The 19,670-nt window shown below is 40.8% G+C and overlaps 1 protein-coding gene across 10 annotated transcripts in view; it reads right to left on the bottom strand.

Moving 5' to 3' along the window:
- Window positions 1-5,091, bottom strand: part of FAS (Fas cell surface death receptor) — a 31,496-nt gene extending 26,405 nt beyond the window's left edge. For 8 of the 10 annotated variants that reach the window (XR_009536066.1, XR_009536059.1, XR_009536062.1 and 5 more), the window contains exon 1: window positions 4,798-5,091. Coding sequence is in view for 2 of the 10 variants with exons in the window: in XM_060126191.1 (XP_059982174.1) it covers window positions 4,798-4,827 (30 nt within the window). In the remaining 8 variants the exon portion in view is untranslated. Of the gene's footprint in view, window positions 1-3,826; window positions 3,959-4,324; window positions 4,453-4,797 lie in introns of those variants that run through there. The other 2 variants (XR_009536065.1, XR_009536064.1) reach the window with 2 other exon arrangements.
- Window positions 5,092-19,670: the final 14,579 nt, after the last annotated feature.

The raw sequence follows: 19,670 nt of genomic DNA, 5'->3' as shown, positions 1-19,670 counted from the left end.
CTACCAAGTCCTAAACTAGAACCCTAGAGTCCTTAAATGCCCAGAGGGGTCCCAGGGCTATCACAGGAGTAAAGCATCCAGGTGGAACAGACAACAAAGTGTAGGAGGGCCTGGTCAAATGGAGAGGTGCACGTGGACCAAAGGGGCAGCCATTTGATCCAGGGGAGTGGGGGTCAGGTGGCAGGTGGGTCCAGATCTTCCAGTTTTCAAGAGAAACCAAAATCTTCCAACATTTAAGTGGTGGCAGCTAATATTAAAAATATATACCTGCACACATACATACTGTTTGTGTCAGTACTGTGCAGGGTAGACAAAACATAGCCTGGGGCAGTGTAAGCCCAATTTTTGAAATCAGGCCTAAATCCACACAGACATCCATGTGAAAAAACAGTCCATCAGGAACAAGGATCCTTTTGTGAGGATGGCTAAAAACCATAGCTCAATCCTCAGCAAGGGGCAAGAGCCTTACACCACAGGTTCTGAGTTCATTTTCTCTCTCTGTCTCCCCTCTTTTTTCTAAGATCTCTGACCTCAGAAATCAAAAGTGTTGATGTTTCTCACATCTTATATTTTTATGGCCTCCCAGAACACAGAGGAGACTAAATCCAGAATGCTGCATCACTTGACTGTAGGACAGACTGACGTTAATGACTCCGAAGCAAAGTTTATTCTAATTTTCCAAGTTTATCCCAGTTCACAGCTTAACAAAACCTACCTACGGTAGGCTTGCTTGCCTCGCTGGGCTGAGTACATCTGACGATTGAATCTGTAGTCAGATTTGCTAACTTACAAGATTGGCCTTACTCAAAATGTACAATTTCATACGAAAGTCACTATCATCCCGCACTTAGTGGATCTCGGGCCAGGTGTCCAAGAGAGCAATGGCTGCTGTTTCTAACTGCCCAAAGATGGGGATGGCTTGGTCGCACAAAAGCTCATTCCAAATCAGAAAGGGAGCTGTGATCAAAGAGGAGAACTAGCCCATTTCCTTCTGAGGAAGGTGAAGTTAACAATCTTACAATGATCAACTTTCTAATTTGGGCCTTACAACTCATAGTCTCACTTCAAAGAAAATAGTATGAAAGTAGGCAAGTACTTTTGAATTATTTGTTCCTGTTTAAGACTGAATGGAAGATAGTTAATTGGTGTTAGGAGTCCAACTACATAAGAGGCTAAAGATACATTGTTTTATTTCATTTTGTTTGTTTATTTATTCATTTTATTTCTTTCATTTTAAAGCAAGGGTCTTCCAGAAAATGAAAGGACTTATTAGCTAGTTAAATGCTGTTTTCCCACTTTTGTGAATAGATACACACACACAGCAAAAAGAATACAATACTATCCATTAAGGTACTTACAATGGTCCTATAAATAATTTTTTGGTAATAAGCTATATACAGTATTATCTTTACATGATTACTTATTATTTTTCATCATAAGTCAATAAGTCTTTAGTACCTATTACAAAACATGTGCTCATTTAAGGGACTTTTGGAACCTAAGATAATTCACCAAAAGGCACTTAACTCACTAGGGGTTTTCAAGTGGGGGATTTCCTTATTCAGGTTTTTGATCATCTCTTAGAAAATGATTACTCTGTCCTTGGCAGTTGTGGTAGCCTTCAGAGAGATTCCTTTGAACTACTGACATTTCCACCACTAAGAACTATTTAGAAGTAAATTACTTGTTTAGTGTCCCAAAGAAACTTACTTAGAGACAACATCCAAATCCTGAGTCCTCTTTGTCTTTCACCTTTTGCCTTCTCTAAACTCAACGCAAGAGTAAAAATTGCTTTTTCTAAATTAAACTCTAATTTTGCCACCAAGGGTGGTAATTGTATTATGGAGACAGACAATAGAAGATTTTTCATTCACCCAATTGTAGCTAGTCATGAAGGACCCAAAGATTTCCATATATCAATTTCATTTTTCCTTTCCAATCTTGCCATCTTTTATAAATTTCTGTTTTTCCATCCTGGTTGTTAATGTTTTAAATTACATTTCATAATTTATTTTATTCGTAAGAATTTTCAAGTTTTTTATGATTTAAGGAAAACCTGTTAAAAACAACAATAAACAGAAACACATTGCAACCTATTTCATGTCTCTTAGCCTGGTTTAAGAAAAATTATTAAATTATAAACTAAACAACTGTCCTTTATTTTGTCCCTGAAACTCTTCTGTATGATTACTTATAAATACACCGACTTCTTTTTCAGCGGCCCTCTCCTTGTCCTCGACCATAATTTTGAGAAGTGCTCTAAGAAATAAAGGAGAGGAAAATGGCTAATCTAGTAACTGCCTAACCATAGACCTAAACAGTACAAGACAAAGCCTATCAGGACTATGTGCTATTAAAAGAAGCAGCAGCAGTCCTCACAGCTATTTCTCACACAAATTTCTAAAGTAAGTTTGCCTCTTTTTCTGTCTCCTTTAGACACTTGTGAATTGTTTGGGGCTTTCAAACTTACTTATCGTAGGTCCCATGGAAATGACACCCAGAAACTAGGGGAGAGAAAACTAACTCCAAGAGGGAAGAAAGAAGGGAGGAGAAGCAAAGAGGTAAAGGATGGGATATTTGCTGACCACAGATTGCGCTAGACACAAGAGGACTAGAGGAAGAAAGAGGAAAAGAGAAAATATGGCCGCTCCCTCCCATCCACTTCCAGCCCACTGACATGATTAAACCAAACTTGCTTCTGCGTTCCATGTAATTAGCACTCGAGCCCCCATTTAATTTATTTGCACACTAGTAAATAAAGCCCTACTAAGTGCGAAGTCATAAAAGCAAGCATTTTCTAGAGACACACAAGGTGACATAATGGTGTGGAAACTTCTTTAAGAATAGAGGCGTGATAGTGTGCCAGTGATGGGGGCAGGGCAGCATTCTGTGTAGCTAAATTTAAGAGTCATATTAGAAAAGAGAAATAGAGGATATACTACAAAATGCAAACAATGATTATCTAGGTGATAGGGTTATGTCAGATTTTTTCTTTTTACACCTCTGTATTGATAAATTTTATTTGATAAATGTTAATTTCTTAGGCCACATATCATATATAACAGTAATAAGCAAATTATGTTTAATAGATATTATAGATATTATAACATGTATATATAAATAAATGTGTATGTATATATACATGCATATATGTGTGTGTATGAATGTGTGTGCATTCTTTCAGAAAAGCAGTTTCCTTGGTGCTTTAAACATGCACCTCTGGTAAAGATGCTATAGTATAAAAGTTAAGCATAGCTCTGGGCCTTGATAATTTTGCTACACTTATTAGTATTGTTGTTCCAAGAGCTAAGAGACTGTCAAAGCAACTAACACTGCAATAAGGCAGTGGTTAATGATAAGGAAGAGAAGAGTGTGATCTGAGGTTGTATAAATGGTTTCTCAATTTTGAATCCTAAATTTTCTCGAAGAAAATTCCTAAAGGAGCCCAAATATTGTACATTATTTCTGAAAGGATCAGGGAAATTTTTTTTTTTCCAATCATAAGATTGTTCCAGACATCAGTGCTTTCTTCCTTTCAACTCTTGTCATCTGGACATCAGGTGCAATCAACGAACCGCCCGGGCTTTGGAACTGGATCTAAATGAAATCCCAGCCCTGCCGCTTACTGTTTGGACTCGGTCTAATTACTTAAGCTTTCTGAACCCCATTTCGCCATCTGTAAAATGGAGATGAGGACATCTTCCTTCCTGCGCAGCTGCGAATGAACTGAGATCACATTCGTAGACATTCTGATCACAGTGCCTGGCACTTTGATGGGGACCAACAAAGTAAGAATCCGTTGGCTTTCAGAGAATTCGGAACTCACATGAACCTCTGGAGGCCCAGTGTCTTCGATCAGCCATCACCACGCTGGCATTGCTGAGGCAGGGACTCTCCAAAAGAGGTGGCCGCTGCTTAGGCTTCTAGGCCAAGTACAGGCTCCCCAGCGCGTGCGCGGTGGCAGCAGGTACCACCGCCTGAGCAGTGAGGCCCAGGTTCCCTACCGCCCCGGAGTTCAGCAAGCAATGAAAGATAACAAGAAAGAAAATGGAGAGAAGAAAATTTAAAAAAAAAAAAAAAAAAAAAAAAGACCAAACCTGAGATAGTGACTCACGGTCTTAAGGAGAGGGATTACCGGAAGGGAAACAAAACAGTTTCTTTTTCTGTGTAGCGATAAGAAGGTAAACAAGTCTCTTAAGGCGCATTCACCCCCAAGATAACTTTTTCAAGAAAGAAACGGTGCAGTCCAAAGCCTCAGGTTTAACCACCGCCTCGGGGCTGATTTATTCCCTAAAGTTGGGAACTGCCGGAAAACCTGTATTACCAGTGCAGGGAGTGCAGGTTCTCACCGCCCCGCGGCGCGCACATCCACCAGCACAGCAGCGGTGCTTCGGCATGACTTGTAAAGACTTGTCCAGAAGATCCCCTCCAGTCTCCGGTCCCTCCAACGACCCTCAAATCTCGCACGCCCCGGCCCGCCCCCCGCGCCCACCCCTCTCTGGGCCGCGAACAGCGTCCCCGGGGAGCACCCGGAGCTGTTCCGCCTGCCCCGCGGGCTTACCGCTCTATATCCAGCCCCAAGAAAAACGAGTTCCCCGGTTTCCTGAGATCCCGCCCTCAGGGAAAGTCCTGGCAGCCCTGGTGAGCCAGCCTGTCAGAGGCCGGACAAGCCCGCCGCCCACGCGCGCGTCCCCCTGACGCCCCCGGAGCTAGTCCAGCGCCCGCCCGCCCGCCCGCACCGCGCCCGCCCAGTGGCCGAGCTGGGAGAGGCTCCCGCCCGGGCAGGAAAAGACTCACCAGTGGCCAGAGAACCCAGATCTCGGACATGGCTGTGGAGCAATCGCCAAAGTGAAGGAGCCTCTCCAACTGGCACCCGAGCGGGTCACACACCCCGTGAGAAGTGCCAGCCCCGCCGGGCCCCTCCCCGCGCTCCAGCCAGCCTGAGAGAGTGTTCCCGCCGGGACCCGCCCCGGGGCGCTCACGCACAGTTACTCCGGTAGCGCTTTTCTCTTTCTCCAGCAGCGTCTCCGAGCACCTGCGTGTCTCTTCTGAGAGACCCGAAAAGACTTACAGAAAGGTCCCCGGGCCCGGGGGCGGGGGGGAGCCGAGGTTGGAGGAGGAAGCTTTGCTGCGGAACGCCTGGGTGGGGGAGGGCGCCGTCGATTCAGCCTGCGCGCGCACGGGGCGGGGTGGGGGGGTGATGGGGTTGTAGAGCCGGGAGTGGGGATTTGTTACACAAACGGGCATTCCCCGTTGCGGGCGTTTCCGCAGTCGGCTGGCATGCTTAGCTCAGGTGAGGATCTTGAGAGCGGGCTTGATGTCCTTTCTAAACTCTTCCGCGGTTTAAACTGGGAAGGCTGGGGAGGACTGGGGTGCAGAGCGCAGACATCCTGCCTCCGTGCAGAAGCCTCGGCTAACTGCTGGGATTCTCAGAAAAGACCCAGTCTTCCCTCAGCTCCACGTGTTGTGGTGGTGACCTGAGAGGCTCACAGGAGTCCCCGGACTAGTGTATGTAGTGAGAGTTACCGAACGAAAAGTTTCAGATATTGTGCTATGGGGATTCCGAAGAGGACGGACCCCTTGCCTTTTATTTCTCAAGAGGAGTACAAAGCTAACTCCCAAGACAAATCACACAGCTCCAGCTGTGTTAGAAGTTCACAATTACTTCCCCTCCTTTGTTACTCATTATTTCCTGGCGAATTTTCTTAAAAAAAAAAAAGTAGTACTTTAGTGCTTTGGTTAACAGCTCGAAGTCACTATTGTTTTGGAAAAGTTGATCTGTCTGTTTAGCCAGTTCTGCAAGAATTTTACAGAAGAATGGTTGTATAATGACATCATCAAGGAGCATGACTCTGAAAGTAGTTCCTAGGCTGGGCACCAGTGAAGCGGTATTTCCTCGGCATCCTTCACTAAGCTTTACACCCTCACTCAGGTACTCTTCTTCCTTCCCAGATGGCTGTATCCCATTAGGAACACTCTCCTTTCCCTCCCTTTGCCTGGCTCATTCCTCATCCATCAGACTCCCTCTCTGTGGACATTTTCTTCTGGTAGCCTTTCCAGGCTCCCAAGTCTGGGTGAGGTCACCCTCCTAAATGCTTTCACTCACCTGGTGTTTTGCACTGCCCTCATGGCCCAGTCTTGTAGGTATGGATTTACCTGTCTCTGCTCATCTCCTTGCAGATTGATAGTGCTGTGAAGAAGACCCTGGCTGGCCAGTCCGGTTCCTACAGTTCCCAGCCCAAAACAGACACAAAAAGAAGTGAATGGTGGGGGGCTGGAGCCAGGAAGTTGGGGGTGTGTGTGGGATGTGGAGAGACTGTGTATTATCTTTGCAACTTTTCTGTAAACCTAAAACTGTTCTGAAATTTAAAAGTTTATTGAAATTAAAAAAGAATCATAAAAGGAAGGAAGGGAAGAAAGGAGGGAGGAAGGAAGGGAGGATAGAGAGAAAGAGAGAGAGAGACAGAGAGAACAGTTGACAAAATCAGCATCTCATGAGTGACTCATGAGCCAGCAACTTTTACAAATGGTTCTTCCTTACTTAATATTTACCATTTTAACCCAGTGAGGTAGGTGATTATGAAACTTACTTTATAAATAAAGAATTGTAGCCAAAAAAGTTTAAGCAACATTGGCCATTTGGTTAGTTAATAAATAGCAGATCCAGGAATTAAACTTTGATATTCTTCTTCCTGAGGCCCTGTTCTTTCTAACCCGCTCTGCCCCCCTCCACCCAATTACCCTCAAGTTCAATGAAATAGTTATAGATGCTTTGTGGGGAGGAATGTGTTTCATGATCAAATGATTTTAGAAAATTCTGGGTTAATTTAAACAGGTCTCTTAATCCAAGACTTCTCAGAGCCTTCAATATGCCAATATGCACTGTGACTGTCTAAGAGGGGGCTATGATATATACTGTTCCCCAGCCTCTGTCTTCTTTATAGAGTCCTTTGAAGAACACCTTCTGAATGACCACCTTAGGAACGCTGGTGTTCTGCGAGAAACAGTTCAGACATCTCTAACGGTTATTTTTATTTAACAATGTATTCCTACGGGCCTCCAAGCCTTCAAGGGCAAAGAAATACAATTTTAATAACAGAATTTCTGGCACTCTACCAGATGTGGGAGATACTCGGGACAACCGTCCTGATTTTACTGAAACCACACCATATGAGTTAAAGCCTGTTCTACTCTAAAGATATCCTTGCCATTGAACATTTCCTTCTGAATAACATTTAAACACACATCTGCCTATTTTAAAAAGCTGGGAGGAAGAAAACCCCCAATTCCTTTTTGCCATCAAGACTACTTTTATTTCTTCTCCACGAATGTTTTAAAAATTGTTATCAAAAAAACTGCTCTCACTAAATGGCAACACATTGATTTTAATAATCCCCACTTGCAGTGCACATTCATGATTGTTTATCCTACATCTTTTCCCCTTCTCCCTGGTAATAGCGTCTCTAAGTTGCCTTTGTTCCTCTTCCCTCTTCTTAGCTATTTGATGTGGGTGGTTGTACTTGTCAGGATTCTCTAGAAAAACAAACACAATAGGATATATATAGACAGATATCAAGATCTGTATAGCTAGATCTATCTATTTATCTATCTATCTACCTATAGATAGATAGATAGATAGATAGACCTATGTATATATAGAGAGAGAAAGATGTAAGGCATTGTTTTATTTGATTATGTAGGCTGGCAAGTCCAAAATGTGCAGGGCAGGTTAAGCAGGCTGGAAACCCAGGGAAGAATTGCAGTTCTCGTCCAAAGACCATCTGCTGGCAGAATTCCCTTTCTCTCAAGAGAAGTCACTCCCTTTCTTAAGGCCTTCCATTGACTGCATAAGGCCTACCCACACTATGGAGGGCACCTGCTTTACTCAAAGTCTATTGATTTAAATATTAATCCCATTCAAGAAATACACCTAGAAACACCTCAGATAGTACCACCTGTTTGGGTACTGTGGCCTAGTCAGAGTGACACATCATCCTATGTGTCAACATAGGATTAACCATCACAGTGGCATTGACACCAATCCCAGGGCCTGTGTGTGTATGTAGTGAGGGGAGAGGAAAACAGGGAATCCCAGTTGGTTAAGGCAACCAGCATATCACATTCTGTCGTGAGCTTTCCTGGAAACAGTGGGACACAAACTCTTTTTTTTTTTCCTCCACTGCATTTGAAGTGGGAATATTTGAAGTGTGGAACTGGTGAGGTGGTTCCTGCCGGAGCTGGAGACAGAGTCAACCCACGCTGAGAGAAAACCACCCTGAGAGGCTGAGCCTAGGAGTGTCGCCTGAGTCCTGGATTGATTTAGTCCTGAAATTGAAACCTAGACTACCCACAGTTACCTGGCTCAGTACATTCTCAGTGTTTGCTTCTTACAGCTAAAAGAATCTTAACTACTATGTCATCAGAGCTTATAATCAGTGTAAGAAACTCTCTGTTATCAAAATTAGTTGTTACAAATGGACTGTTGCAGTTTCAGGCTCAAGTAAGGATAAAGGCCTAAACAAGCCTGTAGAGATGGCCGAAGGTCTAGCGCATCACTTCTACCAAAGAATTTTTCTATAGCTAGAGGGCACCAGATACCACATCAGCCAAGTGATGAAGAAAATTGAATACTGTTTCCATCCATGAATAGAAATATATTTGAGTTCTTGGGAAATGGAAGAAAGAAGAGGGAATGTTTTGATTTGGGTATGTAATCTGTGAACCTGATCACTGAGACATTTTCATCTCCCAAAGAAGATCTTATTTCTCTCAGGGTTAAAGAAATGACGTATCCAAAGCACCTAGCACACTCAATAAATACTACTTACTACTTTGGCACTGCTCTTCCTAAATGAGGTGCCGTCACAGGACAGGTTGCTAACCGGGGTCACAGTTCAGGTAGAAAGAAAGACAAGTTTAGTAGCTTACAACCACTTTCCTGTATTATTTCCTATATGAGTGTGTTCATGGGCCCAAAGGTACAGGAAGGTACTTTTCCTTTTTCTCCAAAGAAAAGTGCTTGGAGCCTGGCTGACAGAAGCTGGAAAGCTTGGCCCTGGGATGTGGAGCAAGTTACTCAATCTCCCAATGTCTTCCACCGTGAAAACTGGTATATTAACCTACCTCTTTAGCAAGAACTTGAAAAAGACAATGGATTAAAGAGCATTTAGACTGCAGTGGCTAGGACGCAGAGAGCACCCTGAGAAGCCAGTAGTTGGAGAAAACAGCTCTTCTGTAGGGCCTGATTTTGTAATCCATTGGGCACTCCTCCCCTGAGTGCCCCGAAAGCACAGATTTTCTATGAATCCACACGCGAAAAGTGGGCCCGGGCCCACCCAAGGTGTTCAGAACCGACACACGAAAAGGTAGGGACCACTTTTCAAGAAGTGCTAATCTGGGGCAGATGAGATTTAAGGCTTATTTTAAGGCTGTATTTCTTAAGCCTCAGTCTACATTTTGCCATATCTGTGGTCCACTTGTACTTTCATTTAACTAATATATATTTTTAAGTCAACTTGCTTTGTTTCTTCAGTAATTTATTTTTAAAAGCAAAGCATTACTTTGTAACTATAAATGGAAAATCAGCATTCCTTACCAAAGATAGAAGGTATCCATAAAAATAAATACATAACCATTGAAACAAAATATTTGCCTGCGTACCACTAAAAATATTTCCCAAACCACCTGTGGTAAGGGTACCACTACACTTCTGGAAAGGTTGGCCTAAGACATGAAAGTCTCTGCTTTAGCCTTCCTCTCTGCCTCCAGAATGACAGCCAGAGAAAAGACCAGCAAACCTGGACCTCAGGCCCATCTCTAGGTAATGTCAACAGCAAGAGATGTCAGAGCAGCATGGGGTTAGGGACAGTCATTGCCTGTTAAGCCCCATCTAGTGCTAGAGGAGTGTGACTGGGGGCAACCCTCCACCAGGGCACAAACATTTCCCTATTAGAACAGGCTGAGTGACAGATCAAGGGAGATGATGGATGCGGAAGAGGGGAGGGTTACAGCAAGTCCTGTAAAGCTAGAGAGAAAATGCAGAGTGAGGTATTAGAGGAGAGATGATAGGGGAACAGGAGGCTAATTTAGAGCACAGAGCACCTGGAGAGAAGGAAGAAGTAGATGGTTTTCTGCAGAGGATGGCCTTAGTCAACTAATACAGAAGAGTAGAAGGATAGACCCGTGGATTTAAATCCTAGTTCAGTTACTTCACTAGCTGTGAGAAGCTTTGCATAATATTTAACCTCGTTCGGCCTCAGTTTTCTCACCTGGCAAACCTAAGTGCTTGCAGTGATAATGATTTGTCTGGGAGTTGGTCTTGTATTTTGTAATATTATTTTAATCTTTGCAATGTGCAAATGTCCTCTCAAGACTACGTGATCACCAACACCTTTCGTAGGTAACAACCTATGTGGCCTTGGCCCAAAGTTACCAACATTGGTGCCCTTTTATTTATCTCTACTGCTTTTCCTTCTTCACCAGGTCAGAGAGCATAAACATTGCCTGCAGCCCCTCATCTTGGCTTCTCCACAAAGGAAACAGTATATTTTAAACTTTTTGGAAAAGAAATAAAAAGAAATCATTGGCTCAGGCTCCTCGTTCTCATGATCATCTATTGTTGGCTCTGATCAGGTCTCTCTCTTCATATGTGACTTGACCATTTAGACAGGCCCAAAGGTTTCATGAAGAACTAAATGCAAATTGCATGCCCAGTTTGTGCTATGTCTGTGGTTCCTTTGCTGGTTCGAGTCCACCAAATGGGTATTGACAAAGAACAAAGATCTTAATAACTTGCTTTGTGATGTGCCTCAGTGATTATTACAAAGTTGTTCAAACCCATAATGAGAAATGCCCAAAAAGGGAGGGTGTCATGGATATATGATTTAAAATTGTTTTAAATTTCTAAGCATCCTCTCCTCCCATATACACACCACCTCCTAGGAAGGATGGTTCTCTAGAAGACTCTCCCAAGTGTTGTAGTGGATATGAGTCTGCTGGGTTTGGAGAGGCTGAGACTGAGCAAAGATACAAAGCAGGCGTCGCCCACTCACCTGGCTTTGAAATCTTGGAATTTCCAAGTCATCCAAGGGGCTTTAAAATTTTTCTTCAAACTTATTTTTATTTAAACCATGAAAATATGTTGGGGAGAATTGTTTAAGGAGAAAGGAATGTGAAATCCAACAAAACTAAGGTATTATTCATAATAATATCCAATAATATTAATTAGATTTTTTTAACATCTTTATTGGAGTATAATTGCTTTACAATGGTGTGTTAGTTTCTGCTGTATAACAAAGTGAACCAGCTATACATAAACAGATGTTAATAGTAATGTCTAATGCTTAATAATAACTAATCTTAACACAGACATTTGTGCGTTCTTCGCCTTCTTATTAACTCATCTAAGCCTCATAACTACCCCATGAAGTAGGTCCTGTTACCATCCCATTTCATAGACAAGAAACTTGTTATAGCAACTTACCCAAAGTCACACGGTTATGTGGTAGCCGAGGTGAAGTTCTGAAGTCCATGCTGAATCTACTTCCTCTTCAAACAAGTTACATCAATGGCCTTATGATCAAGACATAAACTCTCTAAGCAAGTACAGAACCTGATTGTTTTGTGGTTCTGTTGAACACATGGTTTCCCATTGATTAATGTCATACTTTTATCATTTTATTTTCTTCAATTTCAGGCTTTATTTCCTAAGACTTCATGAGTTAAGGGTACTGTTTATTGTACTGAGCGATTCTACCAAGTAAGAAATTTTGCTGTCTTTATATCCATTCGCCCCTTCTAAGAATCATAGCTCTTGTCCATGTCAATTGGATTGAAATGAAGACTGTGATGATTAAGATTGTGTGGCTATAACTCCACACTCGAACTCAATGCTTTCCAAACCTTCATATGGAGATAAATCTCCTGGTGATTTTATTAAAATTCAGATTCTGATGCAGTAGGTCTGAAGAGGAGCATGAGATTCTGCATTTCTCACAAGCTCCCACAAGATGTAGATGGTACAGCTGGAGAGGACCCTTGCGTTGGCAAGGTAATCAGCTCAGGGAAACCAGCCATCAGTCCAGTTGTCTGATCTCATGCAGATACAAACAAGCTGACAACACTTTTAACATTTTGACCAGGTGTATTATTATTTGAGGATTTCTTTTATGGTGTTAGGTAGGGAATGTAGGGAAGTCAACAAACCAAATAATGTCATAATAAACGTATTTTTATCCGGTTTCCATTTAGCTTATTCTTATACTCCCTAGGCCAAATTTTCACTTAGCAGAAACAAGTCTGCCCTGACTACATAAATAAATCCTTTCTATCAAGAGAAAGAAGGGAAAAAAAAAACTTAGTTCATTTTCAAACACACTGAGCTTTTATTTCCGTGAACAGAAAGAAAACTGGCAAGAAGCCTGCTGATCCCCTCAGCCAATCAGAATAATATGACCATAAATGTCCATAAATTCCCCCCTCAGTGAATCTCTGCCTTCTTTATTTCTGTCATGGGGACATGTATCTCACAGTTCGGTGCCACATACTCTGCCTTTTATGTCTTACTTTCCCCTTCTCAAAAAAAAACAAAAAACAAAAAACCCACATTGGATCTCCCATGTAAAAATTTTTTTATGTTAAACTTAGTACACGTGCAGCTTTTGATTACCTTTTAATGATAATATCTAACACATTTAGAGCATTTAATATGAGCCAGGTACTATTCTAAGGGTTTTATAAATATCATGTCATTTAATGCTAATAAAAATCCCGAGAGAGGTCTTTCTTATACCCATCATATAGGTGCAATAAAGTGAGGCCCCAAGTGGTTAAGGATCTTGCACTTGTCACATAGTGAGTAAATTGTAGAGCTGGAATATGAACCAAACAATTGCTTCTTACATTTAACAGTGTGCTGCCCTCTTCCTGAGCCAGCACATACTAGCTAACTGAGCATTTGCTATGCATCAGACCCTTTTCCATATATTATCTCATTTAATTCTACCCACATCTACAAGGAAAGACTAACTTTTTAAAAAATTTTGATTTATTTACTTTTATTATATTGGAGTATAGTTGATTTACAATGTTGTGTTAGTTTCAGGTGTACAGCAAAGTGATTCAGTTATACATATACATATATTCATTCTTTTCTTATTCACATAAGCAGGTACCTTGATCAAATTCTCAAGTCAAGTAAGGGACCCAGGTCTGTCTGACTCTAAAGCCTGTGCTCTTTGCACAATATCTTGATATCTACCACCTTTTTAGTGAATGAGAGTTTGCCTCTTGCTTTTTTGTTGTTGTTGTTGTTATTGTAGGGCCAATCGGAAACCTTTGCATACACCAGAGCACAGACTAGAACATATATTATCTGGTTCTGGGACTCTTTCTGAAAGGGTCTAAAATACCTTGCCTAAGTTTTTCCTACCCTTTTCCCCACCTCACCTTTCCTACCTCTCTCACAGTTCCCTCTTCCTATGACCTCATGTCTCTCATCTCTGCCCATCTACCTCTTTGTGGCCTTATTAACAAAGTAGACATTGGATGGAATTGGAAAATATCCCTCCCTTGCTTTCGCTTGGGGCTTCCCCACAGTGTGGGATTGCATCTCTTCATTTTGCTTTCTTTTCCTTAGATACTAGTCTAGCCCTCATGCAAAATAGAATTTCCTATCTTCTTTTCATGTTTGTCAGTAGAGTGAAAGTTCATAAACCACAATGATGAAGGATAAAGCATTGGCCAATTTCTTCAAAAGAAGCATTTCCTCTCTCAACCCAATGATTGACACATTACTAACATTTATGAAGAGTTTAACTGCACTAGAAAGCGCTTTATGCACAATCTCATTTGATCCTAATATCTTACTATTTAAGATTATCCTCATTTTACAGGTTAAGAACCTTAGGTGTGGTGAATTTAAGTAACTTGCGTGAGTATCGCACGCCAGTGTATGTTAGAGCTGGGTTGGACCACCTGTCTTACCCCTCTGTCAACTGACCCCACTCCCTCTTTGATGGTGTATTGTCTTTCGCCCTTTGCTTTTGCTGACTTCCTGGCAGTTGGCCTCCCCACACCCTCTCTGCACCCTGTCATCAAACTGCCCCTCTGGAAGGACCCTCTTCCTCCACTTTGACAATCCAAATCCCACTTCTCACATAAGACAAAATTGAAAACGCGTAGCCTTCCCAGACTTGCTTCACCCCATTGGGACCTTTCCAAATGTAGAACTTTCTCAGCACTTTCTTTTCTTTTTCATCGTTTTATTTATTTATTTTTAACATCTTTATTGGAGTATAATTGCTTTACAGTGTTGTGTTAGTTTCTGCTGTATAACAAAATGAATCAGCTATATACATATGTATAGCCCCATATCCCTTCCCTCTTGCGTCTCCCTCCATCCCACCCTCCTTATCCCACCCCTCCCGGTGGTCGCAAAGCACCAAGCTGATCTCCCTGTGCCATGCAGCTGCTTCCCACTAGCTATCTATTTTACGTTTGGTAGTGTATATGTGTCCATGCCACTCTCTCACTTTGTCCCAGCTTACCCTTCCCCCTCCCCGTGTCCTCAAGTCCATTCTCTACATCTGCGTCTTTATTCCTGTCCTGCCCCTAGGTTCAACAGAACCATTTTTTTTTAGATGCCATATTTATGTGTTAGCATACAATATTTGTTTTTCTCTTTCTGACTTACTTCACTCTGTACAACAGACTCTAGGTCCATCCACCTCACTACAGGTAATTCAATTTCATTTCTTTTTATGGCTGAGAAATATTCCATTGTGTATATGTGCCACATCTTTATCCATTCATCTGTCGATGGACACTTGGGTTGCTTCCATGTCCTGACTATTGTAAACAGTGCTGCAATGAACATTGTAGTACATGACTCTTTTTGAATTATGGTTTTCTCAGGGTATATGCCCAGTAGTGGGATTGCTGGGTCATATGGTAGTTCTATTTGTAGTTTTTTAAGCAACCTCCATACTGTTCTCCATAGTGGCTGTACCAATTTACATTCCCACCAACAGTGCAAGAGGGTTCCCTTTTCTCCACATCCTCTCCTGCATTTATTGTTTGTAGATTTTTTGATAATGGTCATTCTGACTGGTGTGAGGTGATACCTCATTCTAATTTTGATTTGCATTTCTCTAATGATTAGTGATGATGAGCATCTGTTCATGTGTTTGTTGGCAGTTTGTGTATCTTCTTTGGAGAAATGTCTACTTAGGTCTTCTGCCCATTTTTGGATTGGGTTGTTTTTTTGATATTGAGCTGCATGAGCTGTTTGTATATTTTGGAGATTAATCCTTTGTCAATTGCTTCGTTTGCAAATATTTTCTCCCATTCTGAGGCTTGTCTTTTTGTCTTCTTTATGGTTTCCTTTGCTGTGCAAAAGTTTTTAAGATTCATTAGGTCCCGTTTGTTTATTTTTGTTTTTATTTCCATTTTTCAAGGAGGTGGGTCAAAAGGATCATGCTGTGATTTATGTCATAGAGTATCCTGCCTATGTTTTCCTCTAAGAGTTTTATAGTGTCTGGCCTTACATTTAGGTCTTTAATCCATTTTGAGTTTATTTTTGTATACGGTGTTATGGAGTGTTCTCATTTCATTCTTTTGCATGTAGCTTTCCCAGCACTAATTATTGAAGAGCCTTTCTTTTCTCCATGGTATATTCTTGCCTCCTTTATCAAAGATAAAGTGACCATATGTGCATGGGTTTATCTCTGGGCTTTCTATCCTGTCCCATTGATCTATATTTCTGTTTTTGTGCCAGTACCATACTATCTTGATTACTGTAGCTTTAGAGTATAGTCTGAAGTAAGGGAGCCTGATTTCTTCAGCTCCGTTTTTCTTTCTCAAGATTGCTTTGGCTATTCGGGGTCTTTTGTGTTTCCATACAAATTGTGAAATTTTTTGTTCTATTTTTGTGAAAAATGCCATTGGTAGTTTGATAGGGATTGCATTGAATCTGTAGATAGCTTTGGGTAGTAGAGTCATTTTCACAATGTTGATTCTTCCAATCCAAGAACATGGTATATCACTCCAACTATTTGTATCTTCTTTAATTTCCTTCATCAGTGTCATAGTTTTCTGCATACTGGTCTTTTGTCTCCTTAGGTAGGTTTATTCCTAGGTATTTTATTCTTTTTGTTGCAGTGGTAAGGGGGAGTGTTTCTTTAATTTCTCTTTCAGATTTTTCATCATTAGTGTAAAGGAATGCAAGAGATTTCTGTGCATTAATTATGTATCCTGCTACTTTACCAAATTCATTGATTAGCTATTTTAGTTTTCTGGTAATGTCTTTAGGATTCTCTGTGTATAATATCATGTCATCTGCAAACAGTGACAGCCTTACTGTCTTCTTTTCCAATTTCAATTCCTTTTATTTCTTTTTCTTCTTTGATTGCTGTGGCTAAAACTTCCAAAACTATGTTGAATAGTAGTGGTAAGAGTGGGCAACCTTGTCTTGTTCCTGATCTTAGTGGAAATGGTTTCAGTTTTTCACCATTGAGAACAATGTTGGCTGTGGGTTTGTCATATATGGCCTTTAGTATGTTGAGGGAGGTTCCCTCTATGCCCACCTTCTGGAGAGTTTTTATCATAAATGGGTGTTGAATTTTGTCAAAAGTTTTTTCTGCATCTATTGAGATTATAATATGGTTTTTATCCTTCAGTTTGTTAATATGGTGTATCACATTGATTGATTTGCATATATTGAAGAATCCTTGCATTCCTGGGATAGACTCCACTTGATCATGGTGTATGATCCTTTTAATGTGCTGTTGGATTCTGTTTGCTAGTATTTTGTTGAGGATTTTTGCATCTATGTTCATCAGTGATATTGGCCTGTAGTTTTCTTTCTTTGTGACATCTTTGTCTGGTTTTGGTATCGGGGTGATGGTGACCTTGTAGAATGAGTTTGGGAGTGTTCCTCCCTCTGCTACATTTTGGAAGAGTTTGAGAAGGATAGGTGTTAGCTCTCCTCTAAATGTTTGATAGAATTCGCCTGTGAAGCCATCTGGTCCTGGGCTTTTGTTTGTTGGAAGATTTTTTGTCACAGTTTCAATTTCAGTGCTTGTGATTCGTCTGTTTATATTTTCTATTTCTTCCTGGTTCAGTCTCGGAAGGTTGTGCTTTTCTAAGAATTTGTCCATTTCTTCCAGGTTGTCCATTTTATTGGCATATAGTTGTTTGTGGAAATCTCTCATGATCCTTTGTATTTCTGCAACATCAGTTGTTACTTCTCCTTTTTCATTTCTAATTCTGTTGATTTGAGTCTTCTCCCTTTTTTTCTTGATGAGTCTGGCTATTGGTTTATCAATTTTGTTTATCTTCTCAAAGAACCAGCTTTTAGTTTTTTTGATCTTTGCTATTGTTTCCTTCATTTCTTTTTCATTTATTTCTGATCTGATCTTTATGATTTCTTTCCTTCTGCTAACTTTGGGGGTTTTTTTGTTGTTCTTCTTCTTCTTTCTCTATTTGCTTTAGGTGTAAGGTTAGATTGTTTATTTGAGATTTTTCTTTTTTCTTGAGGTAGGATTATATTGCTATAAACTTCGATCTTAGAACTGCTTTTGCTGCATCCCATAGGTTTTGGGTCATCGTGTTTTCATTGTCATTTATTTCTAGGTATTTTTTGATTTCCTTTTTGATTTCTTCAATGATCTCTTGGTTATTTAGTAGCGTATTGTTTAGTCTCCGTGTGTTTATATTTTTTTACAGATTTTTCCCTGTAATTGATATGTAGTCTCATAGTGTTGTGGTCAGAAAAGATACTTGATACAATTTCAATTTTCTTAAATTTACCAAGGCTTGATTTTTGACCCAAGATATGATCTATCCTGGAGAATGTTCCATGAGCACTTGAGAAGAAAGTGTATTCTGTTGTTTTTGATAGAATGTCCTATAAATATCAATTAAGTCTATCTTTTCTAATGTGTCACTTAAAGCTTGTGTTTCCTTATTTGTTTTCATTTTGAGTGATCTATCCATTCGTGAAAGTGAGGTGTTAAAGTCCCGTACTATTACTGTGTTACTGTTGATTTCCCCTTTTATGGCTGTTAGCATTTGCCTTATGTATTGAGGTGCTCCTATATTGGTGCATAATATTTACAATTGTTATATCTTCTTCTTGGATTGATCCCTTGATCATTGTGTAGTGTCCTCTTTGTCTCTTGTAATAGTCTTTATGTTAAAGTCTATTTTGTCTGATATAAGAATTGCTACTCCCGCTTTCTTTTGATTTCCATTTGCATGGAATATCTTTTTCCATCCCGTCACTTTCAGTCTGTATGTGTCCCTAGGTCTGAAGTGGGAGTCTTATAGACAGCATATATATGGGTCTTGTTTCTGTATCCATTCAGCAAGTCTATGTCTTTTGGTTGGAGCCTGCCTTCTCCAGCTTAGGGGCTCTGGAAAACCCTTTCCTGCCCCAATCCACAGTTGTCTGAGAAGAGCTTAAAAATCAGACTCCATCACTCTGGAATATGTCTACTATTTGTCCCTTTTATGGATAAGAGTAAGCGAAGACAAAGTTTGTCATTACATTTTGCTGTGTTTTGGTGGTAAAATCCCAGTGTCAGACACAAATTCAGACATATCTCTTTGTCAGATTTTTGGATTTGTAAATACCAAGTGGAAAATTCTAAAGCTGCACAAAGTGTCTAATTTCAGGACTATCTAAATGCAATATTAATATTCTAGTATGATGTCCTTCTTCCCACCCCCTAGTACTCACTGCTAGGGCTGAGTTGTTTTTAGCTGGAAATAGCTCTATTCAGATGGTCCCCGCATTCCTAACTGAATGCCCTCTCTTAGGAGCAGGGGCCTGAGCTCCAAGGAAACCTTGGGATAAAAGTGGGGATGGAAGTCAGAGAACACTCAGCAATTTGCTGCATTCAAAAGGGAACTCAGAGGAGAGGACAGTCAGGTCAGCACGACTTTTCTGGGATTTCAGAGTGTTTCTGGAGAGTGGAATAGGATGTGGAGATTGGAGTGATGCTTCTTGGAGAAATAGATCTACTTGAATGGAGTGGTGACTTTGCCTGTGAGTGGAGAAAGAGCTGGTAAGCTGCAAGCTTTACTTTTTTACATAAAAGTAAAAATTTTTCTTGAGCATCATATCCTGCAGTTTAACATTAAACGTGAGGAATTTATGGATTCCCTGAATATTGAAAACACTGTTCTATCACTAGAAATGCATTTAAATTCATCTTTCTTTAGTTATTAGTGTGGTCTGCTATCAGCATATTTTGCAAAAAGTGCCTATTTCCTGAAGGATTAGAGGCATTCATTCATCATCAAAGTCCAGGCAGAGTTGATCATTTACCAATATTCACGTGAGAGACGTTTACTGAGCACCTGCTATGCCCTTGGCACTTAATAGACACTGGAGATAACGTGGTGAACAGTCAGGGTCCCTGCCCTAGCCTAGTGAGAAAGGTGGGTATAATGAAAGAATCATACACTATCACAAATACTGATAAGTACTACGAGGTGAAGTTTGAGTGCTCTTAAATTACATACTGAGATCTAGTTGGGAGGGAGTGTGGTGTTCAGGAAAGGCTTCCAAGAAGTTGATCATCTCAGAGATCTGAAAATTCTGAGTGGGAGTAAACCAGCCAGAAAAGGATGATGAGAGATGAAACCAAAAGGTCTGAAAGTTTCCT

This window comes from Lagenorhynchus albirostris, chromosome 16 (genome assembly GCF_949774975.1).
Source record: "Lagenorhynchus albirostris chromosome 16, mLagAlb1.1, whole genome shotgun sequence".
Lineage (NCBI taxonomy): Eukaryota > Metazoa > Chordata > Mammalia > Artiodactyla > Delphinidae > Lagenorhynchus > Lagenorhynchus albirostris.
Note: the sequence above shows the minus strand (reverse complement) of the source record. Positions and strands in the feature narration are given on the sequence as shown.